Below are 19,012 nucleotides of genomic sequence, written 5' to 3'. Positions count from 1 at the left end.
ACTTAATTTTCCAAGCCCATTTAACATTAAATATACCGACTGGTACCTGACATAACACCTGGTGGAGGCATGTGAGTACTTCCCGAACTGAACACAAGGGTCTACGTCAAGACGGACTGGGGTCCAGAGAGCTACCTTACCGCAGATCTTCCCTCTGAGATGACTGGGCAATTTGGGGTGATGGCAAGACATTTTGTCTATTCTGGGTTCTAAATGAAAGGCTTTTAGACCCTAAAGCGTTAGCTTAACTTCTAGACCTTGAACTATATAGGAGACCTCCAAGAATATCCAATTACTCAATCCCTGGTATTTGTATCCTTTCAATAAAATACTCCATACCCAACAAGGAAGCCTGTTCCCTTTCAGACAGGTACTCCTAAATATTAGCTGGAACCCCAGTCACCTGGGACTCACTCAGAATCGTGTTGTGACAAAATGACACTCCCTTTTACGACGTGCATTATAGCTTAGCCCCCACTGGCCCGATGGCGGGCAGTGTCCAAGGGTACATCTGTCCTTTTCTCTCTACTTCTCTTTCATTCCGTCCCTTCAGGTTCCCTTCCGAGCTCAGTCCCTCATCAGGACTAGACCACTCGCGCCATTTCTCTCACCCTAGTTCTTCCCCTTATAAAGACCTGAACCACACTGTGCCAAATTATTCTTCCTAAAGGTCTACTTTTACTTCCTTGCTGCTGCTGCAGGAGTAAAATCTCAGCCCAAGGTCCGAGGCTCCTACTTTCTGGTCCTCACATAACTTTCCAGCTTAATCTCCCGATCGTCTGTAACCTTTGACTCACTCTTAAACTCCTTTTACATCCCTTTTATGGGCTGAAATTGTGTCCTCTCAAAATTCATATGTTGAAGTCCTAGCTTTCAGTTGCTCAGAATGTGACTGTATTTGGAGACAGGATCATTAAAAGAGATGCTTAAAATAAGGCAGTTGAAGTACGTCCTCACACAGTCTGACTGGTGTCGTTTATGAAAAATTTTTGGCCGTGCTAAGGGATACCGGGGTGCATGTGAACAGGTAAAAGACCCTATAAGGACAGAGCAAAAAGGCAGCCATCTACAAACAAAGGAGAGAGGCCTCTGAATGAAATCAACCCTGCTGACCCTTCGATCTTAGACTTCTCCCCTCCAGAGAAATAATCTTCTGTTGTTTAAGCCATCTGGTTTGGCAGCCCTGGCAAACTAACACAATCCCTAACTCTACCAATATTTTGTTTACTATCAAGAATGTTCCCTCTCTCATCTGTCCATTTATGTTTTTCTTATTCTTTGAGCCCTCTCCTCATACATGCCCTCCTGGGTTGCTTTCTTAGGCCAAGCACTGAATATTTGCTGCTTGGTATTATTAGTGTTCTTTTCATGGCTTATTTCCCTCAAGTAGCTGTAAAAACTTGTCTTCAAGTAGCTGGAAAACTTGTTGAGGTCAGCTTTATAGTTTTATACTTCTCTCAAACACACTAGATACTCAAGAAATATCAGAGTATATTCAAGTCATAGCAGAAAACCATATTCAAAATGGAAATTTTATTCTTTCATATAACAAGTCCAGAGGTAGGAATCTGGGGGTTGGTCAGCTCTTTAACTCAACAGTGTTATGATTTTTCCATCTTTCTTCCAGCTCTCTTCAGGGTGCCAAGATGATTCTGCTGTTTCAGGCAGATGTAGATGCAGAAACAGCATCATTAGAAGAAGAAAGAAACATTCCCTCCAACGCACATCATTTGGGAAGAAACTTTCCTTGAACAGCACCACCACCCCAGGAGAGTTTATTTCATTAGCCAAAATTTTACCTTCTGCTCGTTCCTACATCAGTGACTAGCCAGGGGAGCGGGCTGAGAAAAGTAACTACGTGCTCATGTGCAGAAGAGTGGTCAGGTGTACACACTCAAGACTCTGCCAATAAAAAAAAAATTTGGGGAGTAAGGCTGGGGTGGGGTAAGAGCTGGTATTTATTGCACTTAACATGTACCAGTCATTGTTATAAGCACTTCCCATGTATCATCTCATTTAATCTTAACCACATCCAGTGAGGTAGAACTATTGTCCCCATTTTACAGATGAGGAAATCAAGGTATCAGTTCAGTTCAGTCGCTCAGTCGTGTCTGACTCTTTGCGACCCCATGAAGCACAGCATGCCAGGCCTCCCTGTCCATCACCAACTCCCGGAGTTCACTCAAACTCATTTCCACAGAGTCGGTGATGCCATCCAGCCATCTCATTCTCTGCCATCCCCTTCTCCTCCCGCCCCCAACTTTTCCCAGCATCAGAGTCTTTTCCAGTGAGTCAACTCATCCCATGAGGTGGCCAAAGTATTGCAGTTTCAGCTTTAGCATCAGTCCTTCCAGTGAACACCCAGGATTGATCTCCTTTAGAATGGACTGGTTGGATCTCCTTGAAGTCCAAGGGACTCTCAAGAGTCTTCTCCGACACCACAGTTTAAAAGCATCAATTCTTCAGCAATCAGCTTTCTTCACAGTCCAACTCTCACATCCATACATGACCACAGGAAAAACCATAGCCTTGACTAGACGGACCTTTGTTGGCAAAGTAATGACTCTGCTTTTTAATATACTATCAAGGTTGGTCATAACTTTCCTTCCAAGGAGTAAGCGTCTTAATATCATGGCGGCAGTCAGCATCTGCAGTGATTTTGGAGCCCAAAAAAATAAAGTCTGACAGTTTCCACTGTTTTTCCATCTATTTCCCATGAAGTGATGGGACCAGATGCCATGATCTTTGTTTTCTGAATGTTGAGCTCCAAGCCAACCTTTTCACTCTCCTCTTTCACTGTCATCAAGAGGCTCTTTAGTTACTCTTCACTTTCTGCCATAAGGGTGGTGTCATCTGCATATCTGAGGTTATTGATATTTCTCCCAACAATCTTGATTCCAGCTTGTGCTTCTTCCAGCCCAGCGTTCCTCATGATGTACTCTGCATATAAGTTAAATAAGCAGGGTGACAATATACAGCCTTGACACACTCCTTTTCCTATTTGGAACCAGTCTGTTGTTCCATGTCCAGTTCTAACTGTTGCTTCCTGACCTGCATACAGGTTTCTCAAGAGGCAGGTCAGGTGGTCTGGCATTCCCATCTCTTTCAGAATGTTCCACAGTTTATTGTGATCCACACAGTCAAAGGCTTTGGCATAGTCAATGAAGCAGAAATAGATGTTTTTCTGGAACTCTCTTGCTTTCTCCATGATCCAGCGGATGTTGGCAATTTGATCTCTGGTGCCTCTGCCTTTTCTAAAACCGGCTTGAACATCTGGGAGTTCACGGTTCACATATTGCTGAAGCCTGGCTTGGAGAATTTTGAACATGACTTTACTAGCATGTGAGATGAGTGCAATTGTTCGGTAATTTGAGCATTCTTTGGCATTGCCTTTCTTTGGGATTGGAATGAAGACTGACCTTTTCCAGTCCTGTGGCCACTGCTGAGTTTTCCAAATTTGCTGGCATATTGAGTGCAGCACTTTCACAGCATCATCTTTCAAGACTTGAAATAGCTCAACTGGAATTCTATCACCTCCACTAGCTTCGTTTATAGTGATGCTCTCTAAGGCCCACTTGACTTCACATTCCAAGATAGGTCAGTGATCACATTATCGTGACTATCTTGCTCGTGAAGATCTTTTTTGTACAGTTCTGTGTATTCTTGCCACCTCTTCTTAATATCTTCTGCTTCTGTTAGGTCCATACCATTTCTGTCCTTTATCGAGCCCATCTTTGCATGAAATGTTCCCTTGGAATCTCTAATTTTCTTGAAGAGATCTCTTGTTTTTCCTATTCTGTTGTTTTCCTCTATTTCTTTGCATTGATCACTGAGGAAGGCTTTCTTATCTCTCCTTGCTATTCTTTGGAATTCTGCATTCAGATGCTTATATCTTTCCTTTTCTCCTTTGCTTTTCGCTTCTCTTCTTTTCACAGCTATTTGTAAGGCCTCCTCAGACAGCCATTTTGCTTTTTTGCATTTCTTTTCCATGGGGATGGTCTTGGTCCCTGTCTCCTGTACAATGTCACGAACCTCTGTCCAGAGTTCATCAGGCACTCTATCTATCAGATCTAGTCCCTTAAATCTATTTCTCACTTCCACTGTGTAATCATAAGGGATTTGATTGAGGTCATATCTGAATGGTCTAGTGGTTTTCCCTACTTTCTTCAATTTAAGTCTGAATTTGGCAATAAGGAGTTCATGATCTGAGCCACAGTCAGCTCCTGGTGTTGTTTTTTCTGACTGTATAAAGCTTCTCCATCTTTGGCTGCAAAGACTATAATCAGTCTGATTTCGGTGTTGACCATCTGGTGATGTCCATGTGTAGAGTCTTCTCTTGTGTTGTTGGAAGAGGGTGTTTTCTATGACCAGTGCATTCTCTTGGCAAAACTCTATTAGCCTTTGCCCTGCTTCATTCCGTGTTCCAAGGCCAAATTTGCCTGTTACTCCAGGTGTTTCTTGACTTCCTACTTTTGCATTCCAGTCCCCTATAATGAAAAGGACATCTTTTTTGGGTGTTAGTTCTAAAAGGTCTTGTAGGTCTTCACAGAACAGTTCAACTTTGGCTTCTTCAGCATTACTGGTTGGGGCATAGGCCTGGATTACTGTAATATTGAATGGTTTGCCTTGGAAACGAACAGAGATCATTCTGTCATTTTTAAGATTGCATCCAAGTACTGCATTTCGGACTCTTTTGTTGACCATGATGACTACTCCATTTCTTCTAAGGGATTTCTGCCCACAGTAGTAGATATAACGGTCATCTGAGTTAAATTCACCCATTCCAGTCCATTTTAATTCACTGATTCCTAGAATGTCTATGTTCACTCTTGCCATCTCCTGTTTGACCACTTCCAATTTGCCTTGATTCATGGACCTAACATTCCAGGTTCCTATGCAATATTGCTCTTTACAGCACCGGGCATTACTTCTATTACCGGTCACATCCACAACTGGGTATTGGTTTTGCTTTTGTTCCATCCCTTTATTCCTTCAAGAGTTATTTCTCCACTAATCTCCAGTAGCAAACTGGACACCTACCGACCTGGGGAATTCCTCATTCAGTATCCTATCATATCAGAACAGTAATCAAGGTATAGGATGAAGTAAACTGGCCCAAAGTCACACATGTACCACCAAGTGGTAGAGCTGGGATTCAAACCTGGTAATCTGGTTCCAGAACTCATGCTGCTGGTATCATATGTTTCCTCTCTCTCAATCAAAAGTATCTGCCTAAAAATAGACATTATGATTAAAAGTGTTGACATCTTTCTGAGTGACAGTGGCCCTACTGACTCCTGCCACCTACACATTCTGAGGAGTCAGTGTTGACTCACTTTGGTGAATGACAGGCAGGGCAGACAGAGATGCTCCCTGATAGCAAATGGAATGCACAAGTCCTGCTGGAAGAGCTTCTGTACGAACACGTTGATCCCTGCTCTTGGGCTTTCTCTTTTTCAATCTAGGAGCTCCAGGCATAAAGAAAGTAAAGTTTATTCATCTGAGATACTGACCAAACTCAGTTTTCATGGAAAACTACCCTGTTAATTGAATGCATGTGCCCATGAGACTTAGATTTTAAGTCTCATTGGGTTCTCAAGACTGTGAGGGATAATAGCACGTAGCCTCCACATGTGTTTTCTTTGGACTCTCTCATTTTCTATTTCTTCTCATTTCATTTTTGTTGAAGCCTGCTTTGCAAAAGGAAACCAGGGGTACAGCTCTCTCAAACACATAAAAGCCAAGAAATGTGGAAAGTTTCTGCTTAAATGTTAATTGCAATGTTTTCATGTCCTGAATTCTCTTACCAGTTAAATAAAAAGAATGGAATTTGAAGCCATGCCGGATCAAGGATGAGATAGTTAGATAGCATCACTGACTCAATGGATATGAATTTGTGCAGACTCCAGGAGATAATGATGGACTGGAAACCTGGTGTGCTGCAGTCCATGGGGTTGCAAAGGGTTGGGCACGACTTAATGACTGAACAACAATGCATCAAGTTGCCTGTGTCTTAAAGTCCCTCACATAGGCGGCATAGTTAACTTCTAAATTCCTTGGCCATATTTGTAAGTTCTTATTCTTTCATTTAGGCTCCTTTAAAGTAGGAACAGTAGATGCAAACATTTGAAGCTATAATGTAAGTAGTGATACTTCCAAAGGTAAAAGCAGTTAACATTTCTGTTTTTAGCTGTTCACGAGACACCTTAAAGTTCAATGATGTCTGGCCTTACGGCTGAGATACGGAGTTGGCTCATGTCCTTCAAAGCTGGAGGTGAGGAGGTGGTGAGGCAAGTTACGCAGCTGGTGGGTGGGCCCTGCCAATCCCCCAGCATCTTCAGTTCAGCTCAGCCTTCTTGGTTCCCTGTTCATTATTGCCTACCCATTAACTGCTGTGAAATCATGAAACAAAACAGAAACTGTCCCCAAAAGAAATGCTGCTGATGGAAATGAAGACATTTTAAAAAATATTGGTTTGCAATATCTTGTAACAACCTGTAATGGAAAAGAACCTGAAAAAGAATACATATGTGTGTATATCTGGATCACTTTGCTGTACACATGAAACCAATACATTATAAATCAACTATATGCTTTTGAACTGTGGTGTTGGAGAAGACTCTTGAGAGTCCCTTATACTGCAAGGAGATCCAACCAGTCCATTCTAAAGGAGATCAATCCTGGATGTTCATTGGAGGGACTGATGCTAAAGCTGAAACTCCAATACTTTGGCCACCTCATGAGACGAGTTGACTCACTGGAAAAGACTCTGATGCTGGGAAAGGTTGGGGGCGGGAGGAGAAGGGGACGACGGAGAATGAGATGGCTGGATGGCATCACCGACTCTGTGGACATGAGTTTGAGTGAGCTCCGGGAGTTGGTGATGGACAGGGAGGCCTGGCGTGCTGTGATTCATGGGGTCGCGGAGAGTCGGACACGACTGAGCGACTGAACTGAACTGAACTGAACTGATACTTCAGTTTTTCAAAAAAGGGGGAAAAAAAGAAAATGGTGATTCTCACCCAAATGAAAAAACCAGGATAAAAAAAAAGGAGTGAACAGTCAAATTTGGAAGCGCTTAGCTCTGTGCCACAAATGACTTTATGAATAGTAATGTGAGCCCTAGAGCCCTAAGTCTGTAGTGGTGGATCTCCTTTTCCTTTAGAAGCCAAGCCAAATGACATAAGTCCCTCAGTCGACATACAGGGAAAAGTCTACTACCTCCCCAACCTTCGGGGCCTCTATTTCTCTGTATTTTCCCGAGAGTAAGCTCTTCCATTGTAGCACTTTTCTGTGAAACTCCATCAGCCGGCCGGTCAGCCCGGAGCCTGGACAGTGCTCTCAGCCACTACTGCTCCCACCACCCCCACATCCCTCTGTCCCACTCACCACACCCCTCCTGGTCCTTTCTCCAAAGCAGGACATGGTTTTAAAAAGGGGAGCCAGGAGGGCCTCATGAGAAGTTGTGTCTAAACATGAGAAAGTGCTTACAAATTTCATTTAGTCTCACTTATGTCATGTATACTTTATATGTCTCATGTCTCCTAAATTAAGTGGGATTTTCTCAAGGTCAAGGGCTGTTGTATTTTTGTATTCTTCCATAGCAACCAGTGCAGCATTTTGCACAAGCAAGAGTTCAGTGAATCACATTAGTCTCAAAAGCATTTCATCCTTAAATATACCTTTAAACACTCAGCCAGCAGAGAATCTGGCAAGCTACGTGCTTGCTAAGTAAAGGAAAATCCAGGGAAACACATTAAGTATCAGACAGCCAACCCAAGGCTAGACTTCCTGCTTCGTTGGTAGCCTGTGACAAATTCTTATTAGAAAGGCTCCAAAACATGCCAAGATCTGGTCATCTGATTGACCAGATGATCAGCTCGACTGATCAGCTTGACTCTGCACTGGTGAGCCCAGACCTAGAGCTTGAATTATCAGTTTCTGCTGACCTGTGGTGTAATTTCTTGTCTTTTGTACTCAACTTCTCCTCAACTTCTTATTAGCATCTCTGCATGCCTTCAAGTTCCATTCGGCCCGTATTTCCTTAAGATAACCAGCTAAGTTAGTTCTGCAGAAAGACACTGGATTCTATGATGTCTCTGAAGGCCTAAGAAGACTTTTTAAACACATTAGAAATTCCTCATTTCATGAAAGCAATTCAGACGGCTGGGAAGGGTTTACCACAATTCCAATTTGGATTTACATGACTTTTAGAAGACAGTTCCATTTCTTGCAATATTACTGTCTTCTTTAAATGGTTTCCTTGGGCCAAGAACAACACAATCAGGACTGGAAGGGTAACACAGGAGGCACATTATTTTGTGGGGGAATTCCTGAATGAAGAATACCAAGACCAATGTGTTTCCTACCAGTTCTATAACTGATTTGCTGATTTACCTGGACACGATACTATTCCTTTGAGCCCCAGGATCCTTGGTTGTATAACAGCACTCAGGATTGCCATAAAGACCAAATAACATGAATGAATTAGAGACCACTTCACAGCATGCTCCCTGCTGCAGTATTACAGCATAGTATTATCATAGAGTAATTCACTGAGTTCTTCCTTTCTGTATGGTACTTATCTACATCCTTTTCAGCCTCCCATTTCTACAGCAAAACTTCAGAAGTAAGATTCTTCCAGACACACCTTCCTCTTTGGAGCTGTGCTTTTGACAAGCCCTCCTTACTTGGCTTCGCCTTTCCTACTTTTCCTTCAAGGACCTGCTTGGAACTCCCTCTACTCTGAGTGAAGTCCTTTAGTGGTATCCTCAGTGATTATGTCCCTTTGGCTGAATTCCTCTGGCATGGCTGCCATTTGGTCCCAGGCAGCTGATTCTAAGCATCTCCTGTCTTATTGGTGATGCATGTTCTGAGTACAGGACACATGTAGTTACTGTGTAGTTACTACCTTTGTAACTACAGTGTCTTTCTTTGAGGGCAAGGTCTGTGATTTTATGCATGCCTCTTTGTATTCTTAGCTCAAACAATGTGTTTTCGTTGACAGTGACTTTTGGGGATTGTCCTGGGTTGATGAGTGTCCCCTCAAAGTTCATGTCTTTGCATATGTAATCAAGTTATGAGTAGGTCATACTGGACTTCATTGTTGTTTTATCTCTAAGTCATGTCTAACTCTTTTGCAACCCCAGGCTCCTCTCTGTCCATGGGATTTCCTGGGCAAGAATACCTGAGTGGGTTACCATTTCCTCCTCCAGGGGATCTTTCTTGACCCAGGGATCTAACCCTAATCTCCTGCATTGGCAGGCAGATTCTTTACCACTGAGCCACCAGGAAAGCCCACACTGGATCCTTCAAAGAGAGCACAGTCTGGCCAATGCCTTGATTTCACACTTCTAGGGAGAAATATCAATAAGCTCAGATATGCAGATGACACCACCCTTATGGCAGAAAGTGAAGAGGAACTAAAAATCCTCTTGATGAAAGTGAAAGAGGAGAGTGAAAAAATTGGCTTAAAGCTCAACATTCAGAAAACTAAGATCATGGCATCTGGCCTCTATCACTTCATGGGAAATAGATGGGGAAACAGTGGAAACAGTGTCAGACTTCATTTTGTTGGGCTCCAAAATCACTGCAGATGGTGATTGCAGCCATGAAATTAAAAGACACTTACTCCTTGAAAGGAAAGTTATGACCAACCTAGATAGCATATTAAAAAGTGGAGACATTACTTTGCCAACCAAGGTCCGTCTAGTTAAGGCTATGGTTTTTCCCGTGGTCATGTATGGATGTGAGAGTTGGACTGTAAAGAAAGCTGAGTGATGAAGAATTGATGCTTTTGAACTGTGGTGCTGGAGAAGACTCTTGAGAGTCCCTTGGACTTCAAGGAGATCCAACCAGTCCATCCTGAAGGAAATCAGTCCTGGGTGTTCATTGGAAGGACTGATGCTAAAGCTGAAACTCCAATACTTTGGCCACCTCATGGAATGAGTTGACTCATTGGAAAAGACTCTGATGCTGGGAAGGATTGGGGGCAGAAGGAGAAGGGGATGGCAGAGGATGAGATGGCTGGATGGCATTACCGACTCGATGGACATGAGTTTGAGTGAACTCTGGGAGTTGGTGATGGACAGGGAGGCCTGGCATGCTGTGATTCATGGGGTTGCAAAGAGTCAGACATGACTGAGTGACTGAACTGAACTGAACTGAGACTCTAAATTGTGAAAGAATAAATTTATACTGTCTGAAGTCACCCATTTTGTAGTGACTTGTTATGGCAGTCCTGGGAAACTAATCCCCCAGGAGTGCAAAGCCCACTGTAGGGTGTAGCGGAGGCCTTAGGGGGCCACCCTCCAGCCTAGGGGCTTCCCTGGTGGCTCAGCAGTAAGGAATCCACCTGCCAACACAGAAGACACAGGTTTGATTCCTGAGTTGGGAAGATCCCCTGGAGAAGGAAATGGCAACCCACTCTAGTATTCTTGCTAGGGAAATCCCATGGACAGAGGAGCTTGGTGGGCTACAGTCCATGGGGTCACAAGAATTGGACATGACTGAGCGCCTAAGCATAAACACACACATATGCAGCTGAGAGGCATCCTTTCTGAAGAGCTGGGATGCTGATCAGAGCAAGGCTTTAAGGGAAGTGGGTACCTGAAGAGGACAGGGAAGGAACTGAATGTAGTCTGGGTAGAAAAGAAAGAGTTTACAAGCATTACGGTAAAGGTACTTTTAATATTTATTTATTTAGTTCTCTTTTGGCTGTGTTGGGTGTTAGTGGCAGCACTTGGGATCTTCAGCTCTCGGGCTCAGCTGTCCCACAGCATGTGGGATCTTTAGTTCCTAAGCCAGGGATCTAATGAGTGTCCTCTGCACTGGAAGGCAGATTCTTAACTACTGGACCACAAGGGAAGTCCATACAGGTATTTTTTAAGATCTTATCAGAGAAACAGTTTTCTTTATCACAAAAAGGTTGATCCTGGAGTTGGAAACAGGGGTGCAAGTAAGTGAATGGACAACTACTTTATGATATGATATATCCAAATTTTTAAACTGACCAATTTGGGAGAAACTATGTATGTATGGTCATGTATGGATGTGAGAGTTGGACTGTGAAGAAAGCTGATCGCCAACGAATTGATGCTTTTGAACTGTGATGTTGGAGAAGACTCTTGAGAGTCCCGTGGACTGCAAGGAGATCCAACCAGTCCATTCTAAAGGAGATCAATCCTGGGTGTTCATTGGAAGGACTGAGGCTGAAGCTCCAGTACTTTGGCCATCTCATGCGACGAGTTGACTCACTGGAAAAGACTCTGATGCTGGGAGGGATTGGGGGCAGAAGGAGACGGGGACGACAGAGAATGAGATGGCTGGGTGGCATCACCGACTCAATGGACATGAGTTTGAGTGAACTCCGGGAGTTGGTGATGGACAGGGAGGCCTGGTGTGCTGTGATTCATGGGGTCGCAAAGAGTCGGACACGACTGAGTGACTGAACTGAACTGATGTGTGTATGGATTTCTTAGCAGCCCTTGCTTAGATAACTGGGGTCTATGGTGGGAGCCGGGTTGATGGTGGCTGGTGGACCACTGAGCCCTGGAAGTCACAGTTTCCTCAGCTGTTATCACATGGACACTGGGACCGACCATGCTGGTCTGAGTTCCGGTTCTGCCATTTACTGGCAAGTTATTTCCCCTCACTTGCCTCCCTCTTCTCTGGAAAATCAGAATAGAAAAAATAGCATCTCCCTCATAAAGTTGTGAGGGTTGAAAGAGTAATCTGCACAAATTGCTTAGAACAGTGCATAAATTTTCCTCTGTTCATTTCTTTGCATTTGTGCTTTTTTAATAAAATTCTTTTTTAGATATATAAAAAAAAAAAAAGAACAGTGCTCACAGCAGGTAACAGAAGGCTTAGTTGTTATTATCATTATCATGAGGGAGACCAGAAGGGTGAATAATATGATATTTAATGACTCTTCTGGAAACGGGGGCCCCACTGGAGAGATGAATGCAAAGTTGGCCATTTGCTTGAAAATAAGTCTGCAAAGTGTTAAAGTATTTATTAGAATATTTATTAGAATACTTCTTTTTCCAAACACAGGGGATTTTTTTTTTTTTTTAAGGCAGGCTGGTCTGAGAGTCTCTACCACTGTGGGCAGATTTCAGAGCCTAGGATTAAAGGACATGGGGTCCCATGCAGGTCCCTTCTTTGGATTCCTGGGCGGCAAGGCCTAACCGGTTTTACCTGGCCCCATCTGGCTCCTCACCAACACATCTGGCATACAGCAGGCGCTCGGTCAACGTGGGTTAACCGAGGACGAGGAAGGAAGGAAGAAACCGGCTGGGACTGACTTCCCTGGTGCATCCCTGGCCTGTACGGCAGCCCCCCAGGAGCCTCGCTGGCCACCAAGGACTCGGAGCGCGGCGAGAGACGTCTGGAAGGTCGGGAAGGTAGGGCATCCACTTCTCAGAGTTTCACAAGAACCCGAACCCGCCACCAAGGCTGAGGCGTAGATATTGCCCAGTTGGTTAAGTAGGCGTGTTTCCGGCAATTGGGTGAACAGAAATGGGACCGGATACAGCGCAGGCACGGCCCGCCACCCTCACCCCCGCTTGAGGGTAAAGAGGAAGCCTTAGAGTGTCTATTTGACCTGCAGGTACAGACGGAAAAACAACTTTGTAGTCTATTTATGGGGCATAAAACTTCACCTTCCCACGCCGCTGCTAGATGATATTTCTCCAGGCTGCCTGGGACACTGACCTGTAGGTCTTAACCAGTGAGGGCGAGGCGATTCCTGCAGGACCGGAGCCTCGCAAAGCAAAAAGCAAGGAGTCGCAGATGTGTTTGCTCTGTCACCGCCCTCTGATCATCTCCGGGCAAGTCTCTTAGCTCTCCAGACCTCTGCTTTCTTGCTGTTGAACGCGGGGAGGGAGCCCAAGCCGGCTGACGCTCCCAGCGGCGGCGGAGAGCGCAGCGCACCGCGCACCTGGGAACCTAGTCCCGGGCGCGGCGCCGGGGCCCCGGGGCGCGGGGCCCGAGCTCCCTCTGCGGGAGCGCGGCGGCGGCGCTCCTCCTTTCCCTCCACGTCACGGGGGCCGCTCAGCGCGCTCCCAGCCCCCGGCCGGGGGACAGCGACTCCCCAGCCGGGCGCGCCGCGGAGGTGGCGGCGGAGGACGAGGAGGAGACGAGAGCCCGGAGCCAGCGGCCGCCGCCGCCGAGGGGCCGAGAGCTCGAAGCACAGCTCGCGGCCGGGCCGGAGCGACTCGTCCATCCGCGGGGACTCCGCGCCCGGGGTTCCGCCGCTCCCTTTTCGTAAGTCCACTCGGCCACGCAGGCCGGCGAGGAACGCGCGGGACAGCGTGCGGGGCTCCTGGCCAGCCGCGGATGCCCGGGATCCCTGCCTCACGACTTTCACTTCCCGGCCGGGGAGAACTTGGGCGCCGCGTCCCTCGCTTGGCGGGGGAGGGAGAGGGAGGAAGGAAGGGGTCGGCCCGGGGCAGCCGCGGCGCGAGCCTAGCTGAGCCCGGGCCCGGCCGCGCGTCCTCGTTGACTCGGGGGCCCCTGCCGGCGGCCGGACGCTGGAAAGTTCTCCGAGGCCGGCTGGCTGCGGGGCGGCCGGCGCGCGTCTGCCCGAGGCTGTCCTGCAGAGACGCGGCCGTGGTGCCTGCATCCCGGGCTCCCGGGGCCGGGCTGGGAGGCCGGGAGCCGCCGGGCGCACCCGCACCAGGCTTTGGTCCCGGGCTTTCCCCGAGCGGCGAGGACGCGGCTCCCCGACGCGCCCCTCCCGGGGCTGGGGGTCCTGCGGTCTCGGTCCTCCGGGCTACTGAGGGCCGCCGGGTGAGGGGCGAGGGGCGGGCCCGCGAGGGACCTGCGGACCCGGGGGTGCACGCGCGCGCTGCCGCGCCCCCGCCGGCCTCTCCGCAGCCCTGGAGCCGCGGCGCCGAGCCGCGCTGCCCGGGGGCGGCGGGGGCGAGGGGCGGGCGCGGGGCGCGGCGTGCGGGGACGGGCTGCTGGCGTGGCTTCTCCTTTAGGACCGGGTGGGAGTGCGCGTCTCTCAGGACCTCGGGGATCAGAAGCTGCGGAGCGGTCCTCCCCGCCGCGCCTGCCGCTGGGACGAGCTTCTGCGCTTTTTACAGTCAAGTTTCCGTACCGCAGAGCTAGCCTGGATCGACCCCTTGTGAGGTGGCGGCACCTCCTCCCTCGAGCTGGGAAACTTCGAGGATCCGAGCCAAGACATCTGGGCTCTCGAGTCAGTTTACCATCTTCACCTAGGCAGACAGTGCGACCGGATGGATACTGTGTATTTCAGGACTGAACTGTCCCGCCTCGGTGAGGTTTTCCTTGTGGTTGTAGTGGGAACCGTGTTTTCCTCCCGTTGGATAAGGGAGAGGTAACCCACTCCAGTACTCTTGCCTGGAGGAGCCTGGCGGGCTGCAGTCCATGGGGTCGCTAAGAGTCGGACACAACTGAGCGACTTCACTTTCACTTTCACGCATTGGAGAGGGAAACGGCAACCCACTCCAGTATTCTTGCCTGGAGAATCCCAGGGACAGAGGAGCCCGTTGGGCTGCCATCTATGGGGTCGCACAGAGTCGGACACGACTGACGCGACTTAGCAGCAGCAGCAACCTTCGCCCTTAGGCACTTGTTCCCTCTTCTCGTCCTTTAAACTGAAAAGAGAAGATTAAGGGAGTTGGGAATGATATTCAATGATATTAAATTAAATGTTCATGTGGTTTGGTAGATAGAAGTCACCTCTTCTGGTTTTACAGGAGAAGGCAGTGGCACCCCACTCCAGTACTCTTGCCTGGAAAATCCCATGGACGGAGGAGCCTGGTAGGCTGCAGTCCATGGGGTCGCGAAGAGTCGGACACGACTGAGCGACTTCCCTTTCAGTTTTCACTTTCATGCATTGGAGAAGGAAATGGCAACCCACTCTATTGTTCTTGCCTGGAGAATCCCAGGGACGGGGAAGCCTGGGGGGTTGCTGTCTGTGGGGTTGCACAGAGTCGTACAGGACTGAAACGACTTAGCAGCAGCAGCAGTTATTAAACCACCTATTAGTCAAAGACAATCTAGAACCTAGCTGTCAGTGTTGACAGCGTTTGTTGATGGCGTCTTGAGGAAGTAAAAATCTTTAAAAGTCAGGAGGTTACTGCAGAGAGCAGTTCCTCTGTTGCACTTTCTAAGAAACAATGCTCTGTGAGAAGTGATTGATTAAGCTGCTGATGAATCCTGACATGCTTGTATTTGCAGAGAAACAGTATCCAAAGAATGAGGCTGTGTGGCAGAGTGAGGGGAGGATTTCCTTTGGGGGCAGGAAGTGGGGACAACTGTAAGTTTGTCTCCTTGGAGAGGCACGTTTACGAAATGCCACAAGGTCTGCACAGAGGGAGGTAAGAGGGAATGGCGCGTTTTGGGCAGTAAGCCAAGGTTGGTGCTTGGCATCACACTAAGTACCCTCAGGGTAGGTGGGCAGTCAATACTTACCAAACTTGCTTTGAATGAGCTCGGTTGGGTGGGCTGGGGCAGGTGGGGCTATAGTGATGTCCAGTTCCTGGTCCCCTGAGAATGACTGACAACAGAAGCCAACATTGTTCACCATCTACTGAGACAATGTTTTGAAGCCGACGTGACAGTGAAATTTCAAGTTTTACTTCGGAGATCATGGAAATTTAGTGATAAGGAGGAACATAGATGGAAACCATGCAACAGAGCTGCACTGCAGCTCAGAGTGCCCCCTGGAACGCGACTGCTCAGTATGATTTAGTGCCCTGGGCCTTATCATAGCCCCACACACTGGAAGTAAAACTGTGATGGCTAAAACTATGATTTTGAAGTAAAACTGTGATTTCCTTTTTTGGTTTAGATGCAGAAAGAAAGCAATAAGATAGTAAGGTTGTGTGATGTGAGGTTGGAAAGCCAATCCATTCATCCAGATTCAGTGAGCCCTTACTGTGTGCCAGGCCCATATTGGGGTGCAGTGGGATGGATGTAGCTCACTGATCTGGGGGGAGGCAGGAAACCTTCTTGGGGAGATTTAAGGTGGACCTGATGGATGAGTGGGATTCCCAGGTGTCTCAGTGGTAAAGAACCGACCTGCCAAAGCAGGCAGTGCAGGAGATCTGGGTTCAATCCCTGGGTTGGGAAGATCCCCTGAAGGAGGAAATGGCATCCCGCTCCAGTATTCTTGCCTGGAAAATTCCATGGGCAGAGCCTGGTAGGCCACAGTCCCTGGGGTCACAAAGAGTTGGATACAATTGAGTGACTAAGCACACAATCATTGTGGTCTGATGGATGAGTAGAAGCCACATAACTAAGTTGTAGTAGGTTAAAAACAGTCTGATTATGCTGCCATTCTACTGTCAAACTCATAAAACATGAACTATCACCATCTATTGAAACGATGTTTTGAAGCCCACTTGACCGTGAAATTTGAAGTTTTACTTTGTAGATCTTGGAAATTTAATGATGACGAGGAACATAGATGGAAACCATGAAACAGAGCTGCACTGTAGCTCAGAGTGGCCCCTGGAATGTGACTGCTGAGAGTATCTGGTTCTGACCCTTCCACTCCCTAGCTTATGACCTTGCCCACATTTCCTTACCTTTCTGCCCTGGTTTCCTGGTCTCTGAAATGGCCCCACATCGGAGGGGTGTGTGTGCTGTGGTCCCTGCTCAGGGTCTGTGGGGAGGATTGCCTGTGTGCATGAGGTATGCACAAGGTAGGCATATGTGCATTGTGTGTGCCCAAGACTTGTGTGTACATCATCTTTGTGTAGTGTGTGTCTGTGTGCATTGTACCTGGTGCATAATGAATGCTCGGTAAGAAAAGAAAGGGAATGCCAAAGAATGCTCAAACTACCGCACAATTGCACTCATCTCACACACTAGTAAAGTCATGCTCAAAATTCTCCAAGCCAGGCTTCAGCAATATGTGAACGGTGAACTCCCAGATGTTCAAGCAGGTTTTAGAAAAGGCAGAGGCACCAGAGATCAAATTGCCAACATCCGCTGGATCATGGAGAAAGCAAGAGAGTTCCAGAAGAGCATCTATTTCTGCTTCATTGACTATGCCAAAGCCTTTGACTGTGTGGATCACAATAAACTGTGGAACATTCTTAAAGAGATGGGAATACCAGACCACCTGACCTGCCTCTTGAGAAACCTGTATGCAGGTCAGGAAGCAACAGTCAGAACTATACATGGAACAACAGACTGGTTCCAAATAGGAAAAGGAGTGTGTCAAGGCTGTATATTGTCACCTTGCTTATTTAACTTACATGCAGAGTACATCATGAGGAACGCTGGCCTGGAAGAAGCACAAGCTGGAATCAAGATTGCTGGGAGAAATATCAATAATCTCAGATATGCAGATGACACTACCCTTATGGCAGAAAGTGAAGAGGAACTCAAAAGCCTCTTGATGAAAGTGAAAGAGGAGAGTGAAAAGGTTGGCTTGAAGCTCAACATTCAGAAAACAAAGATCATGGCATCTGGTCCCATCACTTCATGGGAAATAGATGGGAAAATAGTGGAAACAGTATCAGACTTTATTTTTTGGGGCTCCAAAATCACTGCAGATGCTGATTGCAGGCATGAAATTAAAAGACGCTTACTCCTTGGAAAGAAAGTTAAGACCAACCTTGATAATATATTAAAAAGCAGAGACATTACTTTGCCAACAAAGGTCCGTCTAGTCAAGGCTGTGGTTTTTCCCGTGGTCATGTATGGATGTGAGAGCTGGACTGTGAAGAAAGCTGATCGCCGAAGAATTGATGCTTTTGAACTGTGGTGTTGGAGAAGACTCTTGAGATTCCCTTGGACTGCAAGGAGATCCAGCCAGTCCATTCTAAGGGAGATTGATCCTGGGTGTTCATTGGAAGGACTGATGCTAAAGCTGAAACTGCAATACTTTGGCCACCTCATGCGACGAGTTGACTCACTGGAAAAGACTCTGATGCTGGGAAAGGTTGGGGGCAGGAGGAGAAGGGGACGACCGAGAATGAGATGGCTGGATGGCATCACTGACTCTGTGGACATGAGTTTGAGTGAACTCCGGGAGTTGGTGATGGACAGGGAGGCCTGGCGTGCTGTGATTCATGGGGTCGCGGAGAGTCGGACACGACTGAGCGACTGAAGCCTTAGAGCCGGTGGTTTTATGATGATGATCTCATTCCCATCGTTTCCATATGTAGAATCGGAGACTTAGAGTTTTGAGATCCTGTCCAAGGCCAGAGAGCCCAATAGCGGTGGAAGTTAAGACTGGGATCCCATTTGCCTGACTCACAGGCAGGGTAACCTCCCCCTTAGCATGTCAACAAGTGTCATGTGCTGGATTCTGCATGTTCATAAAAGGATCTGGTCACTGCTTGTCAGAATGCAGGAAGCAAAGCCCAATAATATCATTGTCAAGGCTTACAGACTTTTTCCAAGCAGTTTAGAGATACATGTTTTGTATTAATTTGCATTGCTTTGCATGTCATTTTATGCATTTCCACATTCTGGTTATTTTCCAAGTGGGATCTACAGGCTGAAGCTTCACATATACAAGATCAAATTAAATTAATCAGGAGTTGAATGCAGCTGCTTCAGAACCTAATGGGCCCCCAGGAACAGTGTGTTCAGTGTGGATTTTAAGGGAAAGGATTGGGTCAATATTTACTATTTTAATGATGTGGGAAACCAGATACCATTTGGTAAAAGCAGGTCACATCTTAATGTGTAATGAAGCTTGATTTGCTGAACACAATAGAAAATTAAGGAAAAGTAGAAGGCCAGAGGGAAACTGCCTATTATACAAAAATGCCAGAAATGGAAGCAGAAGTCTGCTTTGTGAAGCTGAACTAATAAGAAACATTAAGGGTCAGAAAGCAAAGGTGGAACGTCTGCTAAACAATGAGGTTTTAAAAGGAGCATATTCTTAAATGCAAATGTGTACCATTTTAAAACCAGTAAATTCTCCCTAATTTGGACTTAGCGGAAAACAGGCCATTGTGTCTTAGTAAAATCGTACAAATATATATATTGTGAAAACAATGATGTTGTTCCTTAG

General features: G+C 46.9%; 1 protein-coding gene across 3 annotated transcripts in view; it reads left to right on the top strand.

The window, feature by feature from the left end:
• Positions 1-12,023: 12,023 nt before the first annotated feature.
• GCNT4 (glucosaminyl (N-acetyl) transferase 4) overlaps positions 12,024-19,012 on the top strand; it is a 32,356-nt gene continuing 25,367 nt past the window's right edge. Inside the window, exon 1 of one of the 3 annotated variants that reach the window (XM_088839875.1) lies at positions 12,024-12,833. In XM_088839875.1, coding sequence (XP_088696001.1) covers positions 12,796-12,833 — 38 coding nt within the window. In that variant the 5' untranslated portion in view covers positions 12,024-12,795. Of the gene's footprint in view, positions 12,834-12,910; positions 13,270-14,164; positions 14,287-19,012 lie in introns of those variants that run through there. The other 2 variants (XM_055436442.2, XM_088839876.1) reach the window with 2 other exon arrangements.

This window comes from Moschus berezovskii, chromosome 9 (assembly GCF_049115385.1).
Source record: "Moschus berezovskii isolate FMDL1 chromosome 9, NW_MosBer_1.0, whole genome shotgun sequence".
Taxonomy (NCBI): Eukaryota; Metazoa; Chordata; class Mammalia; order Artiodactyla; family Moschidae; genus Moschus; species Moschus berezovskii.
Note: the sequence above shows the minus strand (reverse complement) of the source record. Positions and strands in the feature narration are given on the sequence as shown.